This window comes from Osmia lignaria, chromosome 3 (assembly GCF_051020975.1).
Source record: "Osmia lignaria lignaria isolate PbOS001 chromosome 3, iyOsmLign1, whole genome shotgun sequence".
Classification (NCBI taxonomy): domain Eukaryota; kingdom Metazoa; phylum Arthropoda; class Insecta; order Hymenoptera; family Megachilidae; genus Osmia; species Osmia lignaria.
The window spans coordinates 5,181,100-5,205,440 of NC_135034.1; the positions used below are offsets into that span (position 1 = coordinate 5,181,100).

The 24,341-nt window shown below is 33.3% G+C and overlaps 2 protein-coding genes across 3 annotated transcripts; both read right to left on the reverse strand.

Annotated features, from left to right (window-relative positions):
- Positions 1–575: 575 nt before the first annotated feature.
- mnb (minibrain) lies at positions 576–17,483 on the reverse strand. Of its 2 annotated transcripts, none has more exons than XM_034326842.2 (8): positions 17,313–17,483; positions 11,640–11,905; positions 10,983–11,151; positions 10,702–10,869; positions 10,334–10,620; positions 10,083–10,229; positions 9,567–9,999; positions 576–5,672 (listed from the first exon to the last, which is right to left on the reverse strand). In XM_034326842.2, exons 1-8 carry the CDS (start codon positions 17,470–17,472, stop codon positions 5,215–5,217), a joined length of 2,088 nt encoding a protein of 695 aa, XP_034182733.1. In that variant the 5' UTR covers positions 17,473–17,483; the 3' UTR covers positions 576–5,214. The 2 variants fall into 2 exon arrangements, with proteins under 2 accessions (XP_034182733.1, XP_034182734.1); XM_034326843.2 differs by lacking the exon at positions 576–5,672 and adding an exon at positions 9,112–9,251.
- A 133-nt stretch (positions 17,484–17,616) lies between these two features.
- Positions 17,617–24,122, reverse strand: LOC117605468 (uncharacterized). The gene is made up of 4 exons (XM_034326844.2): positions 23,358–24,122; positions 23,211–23,325; positions 21,773–23,153; positions 17,617–18,474 (listed from the first exon to the last, which is right to left on the reverse strand). The coding sequence occupies exons 1-3, from the start codon at positions 23,593–23,595 to the stop codon at positions 22,931–22,933; spliced, it is 576 nt and encodes a 191-aa protein (XP_034182735.2). The 5' UTR covers positions 23,596–24,122; the 3' UTR covers positions 17,617–18,474; positions 21,773–22,930.
- Between the last annotated feature and the right edge of the window lie 219 nt (positions 24,123–24,341).

The window sequence follows — 24,341 nt, forward strand, 5'->3', positions numbered from 1 at the left end:
TTTCATTATACATATAAAAAATAGTGTAATTCATTCTATTTAGTAAAAAATAAAACAATAACATGAATTAAACTCGAGTATCATAAATGCTTATCAAAGAAATTTATGGAATAAGGAAAATAGGATGCGATTACGTTTCCACTAAAGTATAATCAAATTTAATTTATAGTACTTACAATATTTTCAGTGTCTAGATTCCACAAATAATGAATGCACTTATAAAAATGCACTTAACAAAACATTCTGGCAATTATTACAGTTCTTTTTCATAAATGTAGTAAAATGTTCGTAAAAAAACAGGACTTCAGGAGGTCAACAAAAATGTAACTACAAAAATGAAGATGCGTTTGTTTATTATTAACCTTATGTAATATCGCTTCAAATTTTCAATTACATTATTATAGATAATAAAAATAAAAATAAAAAAAATAATAATAATCGCAATAATTGCAATAACCGTAATAATTATAATTGTAGTAGTAGTAGTAGTAGTAGTAGTGGTAGTAGTAGTAATAGTAGTAGTAGTAGTAGTAGTAGTAGTAATAGTAGTAGTAGTAGTAGTAGCAATAGTAGTAGTAGTAGTAGTAGTAGTAGTAGTAGTAGTAGTAGTGGTAGTAGTAGTAGGAGTAGCAGTAGCAGTGGTAATAATCATAATGAAAATAATAATAAAAATATTAATCATAATCATAATAACAATAAAAAATAATTGCAAGATGAATAATAATCAAAACAATAATGCTAATAATAATAATAATAGCAGCAATAATAATATATATATATATAATATAATATAATATAATATGAAAATGTTTACAGGGTAGATACAACTTTTTTTTTCATCTTGTATGGAGGTTTGTTAATTTTTCATCTTAATAAATCGGTTTTTCTTAATTCAGTTTTTTTTCTGTATTCATTCCTTATATTTTTATGTCGGTCAGCGTATGCGATCATCGAACGAGACATTGAAATGACACGCTTCTTTATTTACCATTCTTTCCTCGAAAGACGCTCGCACCTCGCGTAACAGGCATATCATCAGTCGTATTATAGTATATTTTCTGAACACAATGTTTTTACACATGACGTTAGGAAACTTATGTTATTTTAATCCGGTCACGATGTATTCCAAAGAATTCGACTGGAAATAAAAATTTGTAAAATAAAAATAGGAGTGCGATGTAAATTTTTCGGTGTGCTTAAAAAAATACTAGAAGAAGATTATTTATAGGTTTCTTTTAAAATGTAATAACGACGATGAAATCAATCTCTTATTTTTTTTTCTTTTTTAAATTCGAAAAGGGTTCCTTTTCCATTTCGTAAGAAATACACATATGATTTTATTTTCGTTCTTTTTATATGAAATTGTTGATAAATTTACACACTTTATTAAAAAAGTTTAAACATGCAAAGAAATTATTTGGAACACAATTCGTGATCGGTTCTTATACTATGTAAATGTATACAACTCTGTTGTTTGCTAATTGGCATAAATACTCTACATTTTGCGACAATTGTTGAGTGGACAAATTTCCTCGGGATACAAAAAACTAGAAGAAACGTGTACACATTATTGTGAATGGAAAAATATGAAAATATCTCGAAACGTATTCTCTGTAAAAAAGTTTCGTATGAAAAATCAATCGGCGCGTTCGAAATTAATCTATTGCTGTATAATTACGAATTCCATTTCTTAACCGAAAAGTTTTCCTTTTCATTATTCGATATATTATACTTTTCTTGTATTACCAATTTATGTTTCTTTTTTTAAATAATCGACCGCCGCTCTTCCGAGTATTATTCTTCGATAGATGTTTCCTACGATGAGGTTGCGTTTAAAAAAAGAAAACATCCTTTCCAATTTTCGAGCGAAAATTTCCTTTTTCAAAAGCAACGACTGTGGTATGATTAGCTAAAAGTGTATAATACAATACGTACAAATGAAGTAATATTAATTGTTTTGTTGAAAATATCAACGATCGTCAAATAAGAAAAGTGCTTCGATGATGCGTTGAAAACATAATCGCGTTGTGCCCAAAAGTCGACCGTTTAAATCTTCGTGCACAAACAAGATTTAAATGGATTTTTCATTTTCTACTTGGTTCAGTTACGCTACATTTTTATCAAAAGCGAACTTTCTCGTACCAAAATACAAGTAAAAATAGAAAAGAAAAAGAAATGAAAATAGAAGTTTCAGTTCTTTATAGGACTAATGAGCACAACATACGATAATCTGAATTCGGAAGAGGGCACGTGTGACTTTAATCACACACTTTGTCTACTTTTATAGAGCGTACTGATTTCTGCCGTTCAACAAAATCATCGAAATGTCAGAATTTATCGCGAAACTGTCCTGATCAAATCTGACAAACAATGTTTTATTTATCTTTCTTTTAGAATAAAAATTATACGTCTCTAAGGTCAATGCTTTTTAACCCTGCGGAGATCGCAGCGAAGTCTCCTTATAAATGTTTTTAAACAAAAAATAACTGTTACAGGGTTTTCGCTTACCCTTACTATTCGCATATGTTTCCCTATACCTATTAAAACATAATTAACATTTTTCATATAATTGTACAATTTGTCTTTTTTTAAAATTATTACTGCAGCACAGACTTTAAATTCTTTTACTCCGCAGGATTAAAGTTAACTAAAAAATAAAGCATCTGTTTTGTTACAGAAATCGAGTGACTTTATGGTTGTTAGTAATTGCGACTTTGGATCGAATATACACCATTACGTTTATCATTTCTCCATTTATTCCATTTAAAACAAAAAGAAACTTGTTACGCTTTTCTTTCTTTCTTTAAAGTAACATAAGCAATGATCGTCATACACATTAGGGCAAAGTAAAAATACTATATATATATATAATATGTATATATATATATTTATAAGTTTTTTATTATTTGAAAATCTAATATGAGTTCGAACGAATATCGTATTGGCGAATCGTTTAAGTTTATCTGCAAATATTTCGCATTGCGGATGATGTTTTAAAAATGCAAAATCCTAACGAGTCCGTTATTATTTGTAAAAGAATCGTTTTTTTTCCGTTCACATTTTCATTCCTATAGCGAACAAAACTAAGGCAGTCAATAGAAAATTTGAAATTTTTTCTCGAGTTTATAACAGAGCGGAATAAATTCCTCGAGAAAAAAATCCTTAATATTCTCGCATTGGTTTTTCTTTTGGAATTGAACCATTTCGATGTAAATTACAACAGCACATGAGGAAAAATGAAACGATGCCATTTTAAAAATAGATTATTAAAAAATTCATTGTTAAAAATCATACTGTCGCATGCTTCGAGTGAGTACAATAAAATATATATATATTTAAATATATATATATATTTATCAAGTATGATTCGAATCTATATTTCGTAGCGTTTCGTTTCTATATATAAAATAATACAAAACGGTCAATAAAATATAGTAAAATAATTTGTTTAAAAATATCAACCTGTATACGTCACAACAAAGAATCCAGAAACATGCAAAGTATATTGTATCAAGAATCACTGATCTGTTGCAGCAGGTAATATGTTATTAATAAGTATCGAAATTTTACATTGTTCGTCGTGTATCTCGTTTTTATATTAATCTTATCCATTATTGACACAATTTATTTAATTAGTTCGCCTTCTGGCATTAAACATTTCTGTATCGAGTCGTATATACTTTACAACCGAAGAAATGAAAGAAATGAGAAAAGATATGGTTTTTAGAAAAGTTATGTTTCAATAATAATCGGTAGACAAGATTGGAGAAAACAGAGAATGCCAGAAAACGATATAATAATATAATATAAATAACGCTACAATTATTTCAATTGAAACGGCAAAAATCAATTACGACTGCCATTGGAAACATATGTATATGAGTTTACGCGCGTTATTATAAAGTATCTAGGTTTTTTTTTGTATGATTATATCATTCTTGATCGATCTTACGTGTATACTGCTTCTTTAACTTTCTTATTACTGTGTTTTTTTTTCTGTATAAATATGTATTGTTGTTAAATCATGCAAACCTCGTTTGTTTAAAGTCCATTTTTTTTGTCGGTAACAAACTGACGTTTGCAACGTCCCCCCCCCCGTGATTTTATTCATTTTTCTTTTTTTTCTATTCATCAAAGTAAATAAACGAGTCGAGTTTACAATGTCAAGTGTTCTCTTTCTTTCTTTCTTTCTTTCTTTCTTTCTTTCTCTCTTTCTTTCTTTCTTTCTTTCTTTCTTTCACACTTATAAGCTAAATCCTAAAGCTGCACTCTTATCAATTATCTATATATATTGTACAAATAACTAGCATTTGACGCGGCTGTTTGCTAGCAATTACTTGCTAAAAACCGTTTACATTCGTGACATTGTGTATAAAACTCTATTGGAGTATATGCTTACACTGGTAATTCTTACTTCATGTTTTTTTAAATCCCCTCTCCTGTTTTATGCATTTTAATAATAATAATAATAATAATAATTCATAATAATAATAATAATAATAATAATTATCACTTTTTCGCTCTCTAGGCCACACAGTTTGTTTTTGGGTGCCAAAATTTGTTTAACGACGTTGCACGCGACTAAAAACGTTTCTTTTTCAGTTTTTTCTTTTTGGAGTGTTTGCAGAATCGGGCAGGACCCGAGAGGCCAGCTGGGTTCATCCTCACTAGACCATTTTTATTTTTTTTTTTGTCTGTCCGTGCACATAAGCAAAGTATCATAAGCTTCTGTGCCGGACGCGGTGTATCCGTGCCCAATGTAAGACCAGTCGGCTTCTTATGATAGACAAATAAAAAACTAAGAAGGGAAAGGAAAGAATTGACGGAAAAGTGGAGACTTCCCTCGTGGTCTTCCTTTACATTTCCTCGTTGTTCAATCGAACCTTTCCTTAAGAATGGAATCAGTTACTAACTTTTTTGTTCTTAAAACTTGTGTCACTCCTCACAGCTGACCACGACGAAATGTAAAGTAAGACAACGGGGAAGGATTTCGACTGCCCGTTCTTGTTTCCCTCCTTCATTTTTTTCTTCTCTTCTCATAAACATTTGCGGTATCGTCGTGAACTTTGTATATATACAGTATGTATAATCACCTAATATATATATTTTTTTCTGACGGTACCGCGCGATTGCGGCGACAGTGTTTTAATTATCATCGACCGTCGTCGTAGTTTCCTTTCATTTTCATTTCCTTTTATTATTTCTGCTTGCTATTCAGTGAATAACAACTGGACTTTGCTGGACGCATACTCCGACCATAGGACTGTCTTCCCTTTCCGGATCTCTCTGTTTACCAGTTGAAACTGTTGACGGTTGCCTGACTATTCCGTGCGCGTCAGTCGTCGGATAACCGTAATTATAGAAATTCTGCTGCTGAATCATCGGCGAGGTCATCATAGCAGGCAGATGGGATATACCAGGGAGAATTAGGCTATTATACGATCCAAGAGAGCTTTGTTTCAGGGAGCTGTCTACAGATTGCATGGACATCGGCCCGGATGCAGGCACCCCAGTGGCCGAAGTTGACGGATAGCTTGCTGTCACCCCGCGTCGATTACCCAGATGACGAGGCGATGACTCGCACTCCATCGGCTGATAGCCACCAAGGAGACTTGATACTTGCATCGAATTGCCACTGTTGCTGCTTCCCTGTCCTGACATGGTTACCAGTCCTGGGACACCAAGAGAACAAAACATTAGATTGATACATATCCATAGATATAATAATTTTTACACTAATGCAAAGAAAAATAGATCATCCAATGAATTACACTAGCTTTTACGATAGAATGTCACTATGGGAAAATTAAAATAAACAATTCCAAAGTACTACGGGTACACATTCCAGGCCTTGAGCTGCTTAACGTTACGTTTCTTTATCTTTCATTTATTCTTACTATCTTTATGAGGGATGTTTCAAAAAAGATGCACATCCTAGAAACTGAAAATTCTTCATAGTAAAAGAAATTTTACAGTCCTTTGCCATTTTTCAATTTCCAAGTTTATTCTGAAGGGTATTCTCGACTTCCAGGAATGCTGGAAACCCCCTTATGTGTAAAATGGTAAAATACTATTCAATTTCTTCTGTCGAAAAGAATTTGTTATATTCATGTTATACATCTTTCATGAAACACTCTATGTATGAAACTTACACATTGGACAATACAATACTAATATCTAAGCAATAATTATAATTGTTTCTTTCTTTCTACTGGGATAACTGAAAGTTTAAATGAGAATCTTAGTGAACTATAATCTTGTTAATTTAATGTATAAAATAGTACGTTTCATAGAAATTATAATTCATGCATGTAAAATTATCGTTAAATTTGAAAGACGATTTTGAAGAGTGCATCTCTTTTAAAACCTTTATCTTCTTATTAAATATTATCATGCTTTAAATATATGCTAAACAATATCAATGGACGTTTTTGGACAATTAAATACAACTTCATATTCTTATTACAAAGTAATTCAACCTGAAAATAACTAGAAATATCCATAAAGGACATTTTCAAGATGTAAAGAGCTTTGATTTTCTAAAGTTCATAAGTGTAAGGTTTATGCAAGGAAAAGAAATAACAAAGGCTTTAAAAGTAGAGATATAAAAATCTAATAAATCTCATGAGTAAAAATAAGTTACAGTTATAACAATTCTTTACTGGATATTTATTTACGAAAAAACTTAACTTTTTATCTATGGAACTATCTGTATAACAATAAAAAAATTTCATTTAAGTATTAATAACGTGTATGTACAGGGTGTCCCGTTAATGGTATTGTACCCATGAATAAGAAAATTAAAAATCTTTCAATCTGTGAGATGTATAGAGATTTTTATATTTCTCCAATTTTAGATTGCTTGTTTTAAAAGGTGTTTATTTCGTCCTTTGTTTATCATTTTCGATAATAATATTAATCAATATATTAAATAATATTACGCTTATCATTTATAATCCTTAAGTAAGAAATTCTTTGTTTATGAAAATAAGGTAAAAATGTGCACAATTTATAAAGTTCAATAAGTGAATTACTTAATAAATCTATATTTTTTAAACTTATTTCCGTAACTATACATTAACATGTTTGTACATTTTAATATTTCATACATATGAAACATTAATTTTTTAATTTTTATATTACAAATAAATTTCCCTCTCAAATTAAGTAAACTAACTATAAAATTAAGTAAAAAGATTCATATAAATCTTTTGGTAAGATCTACGAATTGTAGAATTTTTTCATAATAACATGCTGACTGTTAATAAAATATGTTTAAAAATATTAATATATGTAACTTAATTCAGGATAAGTAGATAAAACCTGCTATATAAATACGTTTACCCTTAAAATATAATCACTTTCATCATTATCCTTTTGGAATATTAGGATGTGAAAGTTGCATCTTTAATAATAATATTAATGAAATCTTAAATAAAACGATGTATGTACAATTTGGGATATGCATGCTAATCGTAAGGATACACCACGATTACAACGTACGATAGTCTATAAATGATTCAATTTTCTCCATGCACACTTATCTGTTTTCCTCAATTACCCTTCAAAATCGTCTTGCTTTGCATTATAAGATCTCTTATCATATTCTTCGGGACACCTTGTATATGTATACAAAACTGTGATTTGGTCGTACATTCGCTTGTACAAAGGTAGAAAATAAGACATTCGAAAAGATGAAACACGAAACAAAGGATGAAATATTCGCTGTAAGGACAAAATTTGAACGTCTTGCATATCATATGACGAAGATGCACCCCGAAACGTGTTGTATGCAAGCAATTGACGCATGCACGAAATAAATGACAAGACAACGAAGTAGTCACTCTACAGAATAAAAAGAAAAAAAAAAAAAAGAAAAAAAAATGATGAACATACAGATATACAATTCAAATATTTCTGGCAAGAATACGTGTTCTTGTGAATGCAAATGATCAGTTGAATGCATGTATGTACTAGATGTTTATTATATAGATTATGATGTGATACAAGAACGTATTCCTGCTATAATATTTGATATTTCTGCTTTGTAATGTCTAATTATAGCACCGTCATATCGACGGACATTCTTAGATAACTAGTCTAGTAGTAATCATATGACAGATACAAGATGTTAGAGGAGCACACGGGCAATTAACATGAATCCGTGTCTCGTTTGAAGAACCGAAAGTCTGAGTTTCTTTCGTTTCAAGCAAGCAAAGCTTCGTATGTTACATCCGAGGCCAGGATATGATTATCAGGGACATTGTTAGTCTTTTAGCTTGTAGGATTGTTTGTTAGACAGAACTTACTTATGTTAGTAAGTAAGATTAGGGTTGGGGCCTAGGACAGGTCGTCGCCGCCCCGCGGATACGACAGTCATCGAGCCACGTACTGTCCCCCCATCATATCTACGGGCAACAACAAGTATCGTTTAGTTTGCGCAGAAAATAAAAAGATACCGGTAAAAAAATTATATTAATTTGCTTCTATTTCTTTTTTCTAACAAAAAAGAAAGATGTTAAGTTTTATTAAAGAAGAATTGTGATTAATAAAACTTCACTTATTATGTAACTGAAACAATCTTTTATAAATGTAATTGCCAATTTACTATCTATATTATAGTATAGGTCAATTTCTTATTTTCTGCACAAATTAAAGCCTGCCTAAATCTTCAATGCAATGAAGCAATTCTTTAAAAAGTTCAATGCAAATCATTGGATTACTATTGGCATAACTAGGGTTTCCTTCTAGGGTGGACCATGTCCCTTAGCTGTACTAACAATAATTTATTTATAATTTTTTTTTTCTTAAGATAAGATTTTACGAATGGATTTTAGAATAGTGAAGGGGCCAGTCCACATTTTCTTTTACCTAATTATGCCAATGTATATTATTTTAATTCGATAGTTCATTGTGTATGCCGTTTATGTTAACAAAGATTTGATTTTAATTTTAACTTGATATTAAATCAGAGATTTTGAATTACGTATTGCATTCTTTTTATTTTGCCTCAATTTAAATATGTGAGAGAAAACGTTACAATAAAGCAAGTGAAAACAACGATTAACATTTTTCAAATTCATTTTAACCTTTTAGATAACAAAATAAGATAAATTTGACATGTGATTATACGAGAGAATAATAATTATATATAATTGATGTAGAATAAATAAAATTAAGTGATATATTCATGTGGTCAGTACAGTTATTGCATACTTTACACTGTAAAGGATGCATGCGCCTTTTTCTGTCTATAAACATAAGTATAATAACATTTAAAATTTGTTTTGATATAAAAGAAATTAATTTCCGATATTATACTTCTGACGCATCATGTATTAATTATAAAATTTGTTATCGAAGAAACTTTTAATCAATATGGCACACAATTTAAAGTATAAGCGCTTAAAAATGTTATTATTCAAATAAAACGTCTATAATATATACATATATTTTGAGACTATGAATAAAAATCCCAGATTTATTTAATCGCGCGTGTAAAAATCAGAAAGCGAAAAAAAAAGATTATGCTTTATATAAATGTTAAAAAAAATTTGATAACTTACCATGATCTTGGCTCATTGATACCACTGCCGGGCTTGTGTTAGCACTGTTGGCAGCAGCGATATTCGTATTGGTCCCCTCGTCGGCTGTTCGCTTAAAGAAATTGTGCTGAAGTGCGTAATACGGCGTCACTCTTGTTTTCGGATCGAAATCCAGCATCCGCAGGATTAAGTCTTTAAATTTGAGGTAATCAGAAACTGAATGACCAGGTTCACCTATCCTTCTACCACCAGGGCCTCCGCTTTCGACACCTAAGATATCGTGTAAGCGTCTTGTGCCAGGAGGTTTGTACTTTTTACCATCCTTGGATTTTTTCAGCACATACGAGCCATCCGTGGGGACTTTGTCAAAGTATTTCCGCGCTTTGTGCGCTTGGTCCAATATATGCTTCGGTGGCATTCCTAGTACTTCTACAATTTTATTCATTTGATCGACCTAGAAAACACGAAAACGCATTAAACAACGAATAAAAATTATTTTTAAATATCGATCGTACAACCATTGGCTTCTATAGTTACCTCATTGGCCCCACTGAACAGAGGTTCTCCCGTATGCATTTCAACTAAAATACATCCTAGACTCCACATGTCTATCGCAAGGTCGTAAGGTATTCCTAATAAGACTTCGGGTGATCGGTAAAACCTGGATTGAATATATTGGTATATCTAGAAATATTAATAAGATTGTTAGTTTGTACATTTACCCATAATCTCAATCCGTCTGAAAATTGTATGATACAATTAATTTGAAATATTATTTTAACTCTTACCCTCTGTCCAAGTTGACACGAACTACCAAAGTCCACTATTTTTATCGCACTTCGCTTGGGATTGCACAAAAGTATGTTTTCGGGTTTCAGATCACAGTGAATGATGTTCAATTCCGGTGTAGACAGGAACAAAAGGGCAGTACACAGTTGTTGTGCAAATTTCCTTGTTAAGTTCAACGATACTCCTCGAAAATTTGTATTTCTAAGTAGATCATATAGGTTATATGATAATAGTTCGAATACCAAACATAAGTGATTTCGCCACATAAAATGCCTCTTTAGCTTAACTGTAATTTCAAAGTTAAGATGTTAGAATTGTTTCTATTAAAATGTTATTAATTTTAGAATAAATGAAACATAAAATCAACCTATATAATATTTGTTGTCGGTATCCGCCCTGTTCATCATTTCCAATAGCCTCACTTCAATTTGCGCTTGATTTAGAAAAGGTTTTTTGTTCTTGATAATTTTTATTGCCACTTGCGTTTGTTCTTCATGATCAAACGCTTTTACTACTTGGCCAAAACTGCCTTTACCTATGAAACATGAATATATTGTATAGCACTTGACCATATAACAATTGCTTTAAAGCTATAATCTTTGACCGCACTTTTTTACTGTTACTCGCACAAATACTATTTTTGTTTACCTATTAACGAATCGATCTCATAGCGATCGAGGAACTTTTCCCCATTCTTGATAATATAATCATGATTATCATCATCCCAGCCATCATTGTACAATTTTCTTTCTTTTTTATGGGAACCGTCTTCTCCTTGCATCTGTTGCGCCCTTCTCTTTTTCTTAGCATAATAAACCTGTGGAAAAAGATAAAATATGAATATACATATATATAAAGAAAAAAAGAGATGATTGTGCCACAGTTTCAAGATAACAAAAGACGAATACACGGTAAGCGATAAAAGCCTAAAGATGAAAAGAATTGAAGGCAGTTTTGATTTGAGAAATTAACAAGATACCAAACGAACAGTTGGTTGTAGAAAAAAAGAAATCATAAGATACGCAAATATGTACGTACGATCATCCACGCAAACCTCCGAGTATAATACTCGAATCTATATAAGAAAATTCAAGGAAATAAGAATCAGGCCGCGCGTATATTGACAAGAAATGAATGACGAGCGATAACAATAAATATTTCTAATAAATACGTTTCCATAGTTTTGTTCACATTGACGTCAATGTGATTAGAATGGCAATCAACCGACGTCTTTAAACGTATTTCTAATACAATAGTCGAGGGTTCCAAGTGATGAAAAATGAAAAATCTAAAACATCTTGTTACCTCGTTGATGTGCTTGTAAGTTTTGATAAGATCGACGCTGAGTTTCCTAAGGGGTGCCGTAGCTGGATCACGAAACCTATGGGGTATCCTGGCTTGCATGGCGTGAATATCCGCAGGGGTTTCTTGCGGAACCCCGCCGGTACCACCACCGGCACCGGCACCCCCACATACCGTAGGGGGCAAGGGTTCCTCCGCTACCAGACGACCGTATAGGGGTGCGCCACCACCGCCACCCCCGCCTCCACCCGTACCCGCTCTCCCACCTACTGAAAATTAAACAACATGAAATTATTATTAAAATATAGCTAGCGAACAGGAAATAATAAGTATTAAATTTTGAATAAAATATCAAAAATCTAACACCATTTCATGACATAAAAGTATCTAAAAGTAATACTTATGATGGATCAATTTAAAGCTTAGAGTTTGAAATAATTGATTCCGCAAGGGTTTTATTAATGATCATAATACAATACTGATTGGTCGTCAAAGAATCATTTTATTAGAAATCAGGTATATAATTAGTAAAAGATCACACGAGACTGAAACGCTTCGTTTGAACGTAAAGTGCTTGTATTGAAATACAAAGGAAAAGGAAAAAAAAAAAAGATATGAATCTGCTTAAAAGTGGTTTAATCACGGTTACACGCAGCACGTATGTATGCACAATGTTACGATTGATTGAGAATCCACGCAACGGGGTCACGAAGACTGACACAGGTCGTGCGATAACCAGCACGCATTCTGCTTCATTCATGTTTCTTGATATAGACTGACTTTCACCCATATACGACCATTCTCTAAAACTGCCCCTAGAGAGCATTTGTGAATGTAAGTACACTGCATGGCAGTTCTTAACCCGTTAAAACACTACGAGCACCAAAGGTTCTGTCTACCTAAAAGGACCACCCGGCTCATTTCAACTCATTGATATAATTTTTAAACACTGTGTTATAAATAATATATATGGTTAATAAAATATATAAAAAGTTAATAAACTTTTATGTAGATATTTTCAATTTATCTTAAGTTTCAAATTGATGTATCGTAAGTATTATCTAGCTGTACTTTTATGTTATGAAATTGTCTTAGAAATCCTACGTTTTAAAACTAGATGGTTGATATATTAGTAGGGTAAAGTGTGCAGTTGTTGAACCTTTTGATAAAAAAGTAAGAAATATAATACAATGCGTTTCTTAACCCTTGGACTGCGGACCATGGAGAGACTCTCAAGACGGCGGACCACGGAGAAACCCACAATTCTAATTTAATTCTGTACTTCATATTACTTTCATTGTCTAAATTTTACACGGTATAATTCTAAATAGAATTATAGTTTATTACGTATATTTTCTACTTTTTTTTTTAGAAAAAGCATTGATCATTACATAAGAGTCAACAACCGTACAAGTTACCCTATAATAGCATCGTCTGCTGCAACTGACAACCAGTAATTTTCTGTTAAGAATATTGATGATGTCTTTACACAGTCAATTTCTTCGAAGCTTAAGCTTCAAATTGACGTGTCAGAAGTACAATTTTATCATACTTTTCTGTCATGAAATTATATGTATATCAGAGTTTCCATATATCGAAGTCGACCATCGGTTTTACGAGAGATCTAACAAAACACTGCGAACAATGTAATTACGTATTTCATTGGGCAGCTTTAATTGGTGTCTTAATTAATAATCGCGAAATATTTAAACACGGCTCCACGTGTTGAGAATCGCTGGGTAAAGGTTGAATCGAGCTCTGTTACTGACTGCTTGCTACGAGTGTCAAGGGAACACGTGCTACCTTTGACCTACAGTGGTTCGTATTAATCCTTTCGTTGCCGGAGATTTCAACGCAAACTGCACATTGTGGGTGGGCACAAATTTACAGAAATGATACACGTTTCTTCGGTAAATAACGCGACAGTAATAACATTGTTGAAAGAAGAGATTAGAAAAATATTTCATCCTTTAACTAAACGAATTATCATAATACTGACTCATTTGTTCGAACGTACTCAACAATCAAGATTTTACGTTCGAAACGTAACTGTGATAGTAATAACAATAATAGGAGCATAGTGTCTAATTTTAGTTGAAGTACCATTATAAGTGAAGGGTTAAAATTATCTAGGATCTTATGTACGTACAAATCGTATGATATTACGTACACGATTATGTATATAAATAGATATTTTCATGGATATAGTTTTTCAGTAAAATCCAACACAGTTTCTAATTAAATTTTTGTCTATCTTCAACACCTTTGAAACTATAGCTTGGTCTAGTTGCAGCGAACACCCTGTATATTTTGTTTTTAATATAAAGTGCTTCTAATTGTAAAGGATAAGATTTAAATAATACGGTTGTAGCATAAATTAGTGAGTCACAATTACGATGAATTGAAATCGTATGGCATAGTATTACAGTGAGCACAGTGGTTATAAAGTTATACCGTAATACTATCATAAGAAACAATAAGTTTCCTGTATTGAAATAAACTACGGAAACGGTACCGCTGCACAGATAATTGCATCGTTAGCGCACCGTTTCACAGTAAGCATTCTTGAATGAAAGCTATGTATGTTTGCGCAAGATCCCATATTTCTCCGTTAAATGGATAAATTTGTAATCGTGTAGAATTCGTATGAATTCGTGTTCTTATCAAAAATATTCGTTTACTACGAAATACGATTTCAATTTTAAGACAAATAGTAGTCACCGTAATCGTCGCAGAGCATGGAGAGAGCCTGAATTTTAATTTTCTATCTTATATTATTTTCATTTTCTAAATTTTCCACTGTTCCTTTGAAAATGATTTTTCCAATATATGAAACTGTTTGATTTAGGTAAAAGTGATACGTTTAAATTCAGGTTAATAACTCTTGCTGACGTAACTCAATTTGAATTTAGCGCCCGGCAATCATCAGGTTACCACCCCCATGATCGCAATCTGCATTTTACACAACGTGCACTCACGTGCATCCTACGAAACGTTTCATTAGAAAATGTCGCTTCTTCTCCATAATTTCGTAGGTATTCTTTGTTATTTCAAGAATGCATTGTATTTGATAGCAAAGTATCGGGCCGACTGGTGGGACATTACAAGTGTTTGAACAGTTCTAATAATTAAACGCTCTTGACCAATCGGAAAGCGTCTAGTAACCGGGTCTGTCCAATCAATCGTACTCGTCCAATCACTGGGCCCGTACCTTATTTAAACTTATATATTTGAAATTGTAATTTTTCAATGGAAATATTCCACTATGTAGTACGGTGTTGCTCGTTCTTGCTGCTACCGTTACCGACCACGGGGAAAGCCGATCTGGCTGTCGGCTGTACACAACGTGCTGGCGCACGAGGAGAGAGGAAACGAGAAAGTTGGTGCGCGAGTGCGCACATCCTCTGTGTGAATGAGATCGGGGGTAAGTGCGATAGCAAAAGAGGAGAGTCGCGTATTGATCGTGTCGCACGGGGGTGGAGGAACCACCACCGACCGACCGACTGGCTGGCTTGTCTGTCTTCTATGCCGGCGCGAGTTGCGTCGACAGAATGAAGGTGGATTTACACTGCCGTCCATAAGTATCAGGACATTACTAACTTTTCGTCATTATCCAATCATTTTAATCATCCCCTAAATATTTTATACTTCTCTAAACACATCATGGTCTCAAATAAATTTATCATATAAATTATTAAAATTAAATGAATTAGGGTTATAAGGAGTCACATGTAACTTTTTTTTATCCCAATTGTATTTTAGAAGAATTATAGAAGCCTTTCACGTACAAAAATCTGCAACCACAATTTTATTCACTTTTAATCAGTTCCCTTTGAAAACTTGAATGACCATGATGGTTACATAAATGGTTAGATTCGCACCGGTATCTGTTGGGGATGTGTAGCATCGAAGAAACCGCTATTAAAACTTAGAAAATTGATCGATAGAGTAAAAGAAAATTCTCTGGGCAGATGAATCGAGGTTTCAAATATTCAGACACAAAGAAATTTTATAAATGTCTGGATACTTATGGATGGTAAGATATAAGTAGATGTCCTATTCGTTTAGATATGGAAGGATTTTGTTCAGGCAAAGACTGATAGAAAAAGTAGATAAAAAGATAAATGTATATTTGGCATATACCAAACGGTTTGAGAAAAAGAAGGATTGTTTCCTCTTCCCGCAAGTTCAACCGTTTGCCACTGGTCGGTTCTTTAACCGAGATATACAAAATGAAATTAGAAGGAAGAGAAAGACAAAAGAGATGATGCTAAAGGGACAGAGTGCCAAGTCTAAAATACATATCAGTCAGTAGCCGACCGAACGGTGCAGTCTAAAGTCTTTGAATTTTTCGAGAGTCGCCGATCAGGCATCAGTCCAAAAATGGATCCTACTATACTATTGCCAGCGTGTTCTTTCGCCACTTGCAAATTCAACTTTCTCCCTTTCGTGATATATTTATTATTTTTTCTCAAATACGTTACATTAAAAGTGTATACACGTATGAAAGATTTTAATTTCCAGCTTTATAAGTAAACTTTATTTTCTATGTAAAATGATGTATTTGATGTACTGAAAATATTATCTCATTGATTAATATTGCCTGAATTAATCAATGTTTGCTGATGTATCGTTTAGCGAATTATTCAAGTTTGCCGCCAAAAGAACACGATCACGTGATCGCCCTCGGTTGTATAAAAAGAAGCGAGACAGCCTCGTGGCGTCAGTCTTTTCCCAGCTTGCTTACGAATATAACGCTTTGAAAAAAATTTATTTACCGCGAAAAATATTTATCTAATCTTTTATCGCACCCCTCAAGACCCTGTATTCTATTATATTTTATTTTTGAAATTTCATTTCTAAAACGAAATATGTACTGCGGAAATAAATTTCAATTTTAAATAACTTTACTATCCTCAAATACATAATTTATCATGATTACATAAATTAATGTAAACCAATTATTCATAAATTAATAAATTTGCAAGCTCATTTGTATGCAAATTTTTAAATAAAATGTAGATATTTAATGAAAATTGAATTAAACCGGTGATAAACAATTTTATAAAATAATTATGTTAAATTATAATGTTACATGTACCCAAATGATCATAAATCAACATTAAATTACAGAATAATTGTAGGAAAGTATGATTCATAATATACGAGAATTTCATCGTATTTTATTTACTTCTATTTATCAAAATGACGTTAGCATCGTCTAGATTAAAGCGATCACTAAGTACATCATATCAAGAAATCATGAATTCGAACGGAAGCTTTTACGTAATTCATAAATATATGTATCAATTGCTAAAAAATTTCAGATCAACAATAAACATCAGTGATATTCTCCTTCTTAAGACATTTATTATAGCAAACTCTAATTTTCCTATAACATTAGGTGTACAAATTAATCCGGTGCGTTACTTTTATAAAAGCGCGGGAAATGTTTAAATTTGAAATTGTAATTAATAAAAAGCACCAAATTAATTCATATATCTAATACATGATCTATTAAAACTTATATACCTATTTTATGTACGACGTCGATAATAAACTGCAGAAATAGTGCATCTAATTATGCAGTTTAAGGAAGCACTTGTACTCTTGAAAGAAACTCATAGAAAGTCATAAGCCCGAAGAAAGGTCATCATAGTACTGCAATATACTTACATTGTTGCTTATGCCTGGATTCCATAAGGATCATTTGTTCATGTTTATGCCACGCAGCATCAGTAGTGTCTGTGCTCGCCATACCCCTCGCACCTGCGGAGGGTGGTTGGACACCCCCACGGCCTCCACCGCCTCCGCCCCCGCCGCTTCCATACTCCATACCAGCGGCACCCTTACCCTTCCCTCCCTCCCACCCTTTCACTTCTGCCCCCGGCAGTCTTCAGACGCTCACAACATGGGGCACGCCAGCCCTCTCAATACCGCTTCACAGCGCGCACTCTCTCTCTCTCCCCCTCTCTCTCTCTTCTTCGCAACACACTTCCCTTTTTATCTTCTTTCTTTCTCTGCAGCCCTTCTTTTCCAGGTGTTTTTTTTTTTCAGGGTCCCTTTCTTTTTCCTTTCTTCTCTCAATCACTACACCCTCGTTTTTCAGCTTCTTTCGTCAGCTCTCTCTCTCTCTCCCCCTCTCTCTTTTCTTCTTATGTTGCTCTCGTTTGTCTTTATCTTTCTCTCTCTCTCTCTCTATCGCAAAAATGTCTCAGTCTTTTTTCTTTTTTTTTTTTTCGTTAAATTTAAGCCAGTCACTCTCCACAACAGGATCAATTTTGAATGAAGAACATGAAAAAAAAACAAGGCTCGATTATTATGACCACTATATCCCTTTTCCTTCTTCGAGCTTTTCTTTCCTCCTCTTTGTGACTAGTGTTTGATCCGTTTCTTGTGTATCCTTCTAAGAGAGAGAGAGAGAGGGAGAGAGAGAAAGTCCTTGGAACTTTCTTACGTTCAAGGACTTCTAAACGTCTTCTTACTCGTATCTCCTCGTTTCGACGTAGATGAGTCTTCTTTTCCCTCATACGAAAAATAACTCTTATTTACAAGCTTCAACGCGCGCTGAGTTTTTTTTCTTTTTCACTCTCTCTCTCTCTCCCTTCTTATTACGTGATCCACGAGTGCGTGCAACCGATTTTCTTCACCTCCCTCCCCTTCGATTTCCCTTGTTCGTAAACTTCTTCCCGTACTTTTAAATTATTTCTTGCCACCAACTTCCGGCGACGATACGTTCAGTTACCACCTTCCTCTTTCTGTTTCTATTGTTATAAGTACTGAGATGAGTCTCTCATTCAATTTCACTATCAACTTCCATGATCCTCAGTACTGATGTCTGAAATCAAACAATACAAAATTTTCATTAGTATTTTTATCTATGACAGCTAATCTATATTTATTTTATACATATATATATATATATATATAAAAATGATTATAAGGTCTTGCAATGCAATGTAAAAAATTAGATTTGAAAACTGAAGTTTTTTTAATTATATATTTAATATTATAAATATTCTGACAAAACGTTAACTACCTTTGTTCATAATTATCTCGAAAATAATATATGATTTTTATCTCCGAGGATTGATTACAAATACACCGACTACGTGTGTCACCTGTTTAAGTTCTGACAATCCGTAAGAATGCATAGAAGTGTAAGAACTTTCAAAGTGATATGTGTTTGTCAGTCGGTATATAGAACAAGAGGTTAAAGAATTGATGAGCTTATAATCCGAGACGAACTTGTTACTAAATTTGTTACGCGTTCATCCAATTTTAACCCTTATGAGACGGACACGGAATTACTAGTGACGTATTTCAAAATTATCCGCGCTGTCCATACGCCATTGAACGGATATGTTGAACGTGTATAACGATCGCCTGTTTCCTGTATCGTTCAAAAAATAAATCTAGGCTCTTTAATGATTCATCTCCATTTTTTATATTGTGCGATATATATACACACACATAACTGATTGGATTAAAAGAAATTTAAATAAACAAGCTGAAAGCGTACCTAACCTAACAATTTTATTGACACGTTGGCTGCCATGTGGATCACCGGTAACCGGCGCGGTGCCTTATATTTTCTGCGATCGAATTAATAGCGGAAAAAAAGGAACTTTAAAAGCTAAAGTTTGAAAATTATTTAATAAATAGTATTTCAATGTGATGATACACTAATGATCGTATCATAATGATTTTTCGTACCTAACTCATAAATCTTTTTTTAACGGTAAAATTGTACTCTAGATGATCGTTTTAGAGTTCAGAAATAGAACTCACAAGTCAATATATGAGTTTGATAGAATTTTAGAAAATAATTTCGTCAATGGACTAACTCGTTGACAAAATGTTTTTAATAATGTCAATCTGATTACTTTCAAAATATATCCTGCGAGTAAGCTACCCAATAAGTGTCGACGGTAAACGTGTCGCCTATTATTAGACGCGTCGTTTCCGCATACGCGCACGTAGGATGCGTTATACACAGGTTTATTTAGTGAAAAGAGAAGTAGTCTAATCATTTATACTTTTAATTATGCTACATTCTACGAAACTTTCAATCTTATGAAAATGTAGAAATATTAGGCACACTAAAGTTTACATAATAAATCAAAATTTTAAATATATTATTCAGAATAGTTTTCAACATTTTTGCATAAACGTATCTGAATACCTTGTGACTAAAGGTCGTAGATCTACGCTATGTGAGACGAACCGTAGATCTACCCTCTAATACAAATTCTACAGTTTCAGGAACCCATGGTAGACTTCGAAAAATCGTCCCGGTATCAATGTGTCAATATTGTTATAATTACTTGATTTTTATAATTAAATTAAATTAAATATTATAAACAATTGATTGTAAATAATCAGCTGTTACTTAATAAATTGTTTGTAAAACTTGTTCACCATTTTAATGTTACATATTCACATGTATTTTATATTTTTATAATGCATCAAATAATTTTCTTGTACACAAATGTTCTTTATAACTGTCCTAAGTGTTTTTGATTTATTACCTAACCTTAGAACGTTAACATAGAATTGCTAATGACATTGTCAACATTTAATTTCTGGTCACATGCATAATCAAGGATAATACAAGAATTAATAAATTTAAATTTATAATAAACATATATAGTATATACTACAATAAAATAGATAATTAACTGCAGGATGTTAATATTTTACTAATGTATTAGGGAAATAATAAATGCAGATAAGAAAGGTATTTCTGAACCGCGTAATTTACTAATTACACAGTTTCATGGACATAGCAATATTATAACTTATTAACATCTTTACCCAAGTATTTATAACTGTATACTTTGAATTGCAATGACGTTAAATTCAATTGCAAATGTACACAAAATTATTTATAATTCATATGATCTTCTTTAAATATAATAAACATATGCATCACAATATCTTTCTCCAATTTTAGTTAGATAAAATAGATCTGAACTTTTAATTTTTTTTCAATATTAATGCAACTCTAAACATAACTGAACCTACTCATAAACATAACTCATAAGTTTCTTCGATTAACTTAAACATAACTCAAAGTATATTTAAAATTATTAAAATGTTAAGACATTTAATTAAAAATTAATTGTAACTGTGATAAATATATTAAATGTTGTGATATCATTGCTACTTTATAAAATCAAACTAACATTACATTTGGAAACAATTTGAAATTACAATAAGAGTAACAATGCAATCATTTGGAGAAAAAAAACTATTATTCACAAACAAATGCCAATTTGGTACTTCAATTATAAAATGACCTTGAATATGTTTATTACACTTAAATTTTGAATTGTTATTTCATATCATTGTAAAAAAATTTCAACAACAAATATTGATAATATTTAATGCATCTATTCATCAATGAATATGTTTAATAACAAATGTATTGTTCTTGATATGCTTTGAAAAAATAACACATGTATAAGCGCACTTTTCCAAAAATGTTTATTTTAGTTCTGCTACCTGCAATTATTAGTACGCAATTGTTAATATGAATAAATATAAATGTAGCATATAATTCAGTATATCAGCATTTGATAAATAATAATAACCGAAATAAAATAAAAAATAAGAAATGAAATATTCTACGACTGCTTTTGAGGTTAAGTTATAACGATTAGTAACCTAACCTAGCAATGTATGCTTGCATGTCTTGCGAACCATAATGATTACAAAATCAGGAATTTCTCAATAAAGAACACAAAATCAAAAGAAAAAGAAAAATAGAAAATTCAATCATAGGAATTGATTACTATATATACGAGGAAATATAAGCGTATTATATACCGTTCTTAAGTCATTTACCTTTTCGATGCAATACGTACGTTTCGGAACACTTAACGTTAAAAACTTAACCTCAATTTAGAAAAAAAGATAAAAGTGAAACAAATCAATTTCCCTCAGTTGTAATTATTTTTCATTATCAACGATAATGCGGAGTATAAAATACATTTTTTTCATTTCAACTACTAATCTCCCCTCCACCGTCCTGTTTTCTTTTCTTTGTTTCGAATAAGTGTTTAAAATATATGCATTGCAAGAACAAATGATCATTTTTATATGGAAAAAAAAGAAAAAATTGTTCAACTCACCAGGTATTTTTCATTATCATCCGCTTCACCGAATACTGTCAAACTTCACTTCACAATAAAGTACAAAAAAAAAAAGCACGAATGTCTCAACAATACCGTTAAACTGTTAGCGGATGTACTGTTTTGTAAAAATCTTCACTTCCTTCTCTTGAAGTCACATAAATTCCGTTCTTCGATCACAGTACAAAACGTGGATGACACCTTTTCCTTTGGTAATCAACAGTGTGACTATGATAATGAAAAAATAAACAGATTGTGATCATGGAATTAAATATTAATCCCATGCATGATAAAATTTCAATCGTAGAAGACACTAAAGAATCGTCTTTAAATGTAAACTCGACGTTACGATTCTCACGCCCCTGATGTACCGACCGTATTTTACACGTGGACACTTGTATCTTTTCGTTAATACGAGCGGTTAAAATGTCGGACTCCCACGCTACCACCTTCAGATAACTACATGTAATGGTTGACACTATACCAATGACACTATGTGCAGAGTACGCGGCACAGCACGATTATTTCACCGTTTATAGGAAAATACAGAAAGAACGAGAAGATATAGCCATGCGTATATCAACATGAAAATCCGTCCATTGTTCATCTAGTCACCTGTTAGTAAGTGTAATCAGGGTGACCCTCTTCCTGTTTAAATTTTACTTTCTTTTCATCAGACGAATACACACCGTCGAGGCACAATTATAACTTGTAAACTGACGAACGAACGATTCACGTCTTTGCCGTGTAAAAGCGTTAGCGCTTTCTTTATCAAGAAGCATAGAGAACACCACAGAATAAAGCGTACACGAGCAAAGAGGAAAAAAGTTAATGGCTACCGTTTGTTTTCTTTCATTCGTTCGTTTAGTTACGAATACGTTGAATCGGGTTTAATCGGGTCAAATCGGCTCAATTCAGGTTATGGCCATCGGGGAATCGAGCATGCTTTGCATGACGCAGCCCGACGACAGGTATATCACGTGGTTCGTCGCGTCCCTTTCTCAGTCGCAACGTCACTGATATATAGTTCGTTTTCGATTGACTCTCGTTCAAGTTATACACCAAAAGAGTCAGTATTCAGAGTTTGTCGGCGACTTCTCGCTCTATGAATAGATTACTTCAACAAGTCCAGATTATTGGTGCGATCGAGTACGTACACTAGTAGACATACTGCATATACCACATCGTGTTCTGGCGCCGTCGGCGCTGCTGCTGCGGACGGAGAAGGCCGGAGTAATAAAACTGGCTGACACCCCCGCGAAAGCGCTGCAATGAACTCGCCCAATTCGAAGGGTCAAAAGCACCGCGGCAAAATAATAACAGAACGCAGCCGCCGCCACCACCGTCGTCGTCGCCGCCACCGTCGTCGTCGTCGTGTGGGCTGGGGGGTCAGCAGCGTCGTCGCCGTTACCGCCGTCACGAGCGACTTTCTTAGAACAAGCCTTTGTCGTTCCTGTTGCTGTTGTCGTTGTTTCTGCCGTTGCCGCCGCCGCCGCGAGAAAAACGGCGCGACGCCCCGACGCGGCGGAAAGTTGTCAAAACAGCACAACGTCACGCGCAACTATACTATTGCTTCTGCTTCTGCTCCTGCTCCCGCTGCTGCTGCTGCTGCTACCACTACTACTACTACTACTACTGTTAATGCTGTTCCACCTTCTCCTCCTTCTCCTTCTCCTTCTCCTCCTTCTCCTTTTCCTTCTACTACTGTTGTTATTGCTATTGCTGCTGCTCTTGCTGGTGGTTGTTCGCGGCCGCGGGTTTTGGCGGGTTTCCACGAGCGACGAGCGCGCACACCACTGGCACACACCGCGGCCGCCGTGCATTCACCTCGTCCTCACACCTTGCGCCACCGCTGTCGCCGCCGTCACTATCGCTATAGCCGTCACCACTTTTAATGTTGTTACTTTACCCTTTGTCCTTAATCTCGTTTTTACTCTTACTATTATAGATATGTTTTTCTCAGAAAATTTTATTACTTCATAATGCCGCGATCCGATCTTACTACCAACACTTCGTCGTACACTTTGATAGGACCGAGAATTATTTCGCCACGCTACTTTACGGCACGCGCTAAGATTACACACCCTTAAACTAACCTTATCATTTTCAAAATAACTGATTACATATTGCGAATCACGATACAATACATACAAACTGTTCAACGTCCTTTCACTAGACACGAGATTTATATCCCCTAATCGCGGAGATACCGCATCACTTTCACGGGCGAACATGGAGCTCGATCCATGCCGAATGTTTTGCGAAATGTCCGCATCTCCATTTTGTGGCGCTTCTGATCTGTCGTTCCCCTCTGCTCCTTTATGTTTTCGTCTTTTCCATGTGGTCTTTACCGGTCTCCAGGATTACCAACTCCATATTAGGCAGAAATCAACACAATCAAAATTATAAATGAAATTAATAACTTTTCATTTATGATCAATAATGATTCTATCGAAATTGGAAAATTTATCATTATTTATTCAATTTTACAAATATTATGACATGTATATCATTTTTATATAATTATATGTATTATCTTCAATATTTAAATTTAATTTATGAAAGATTG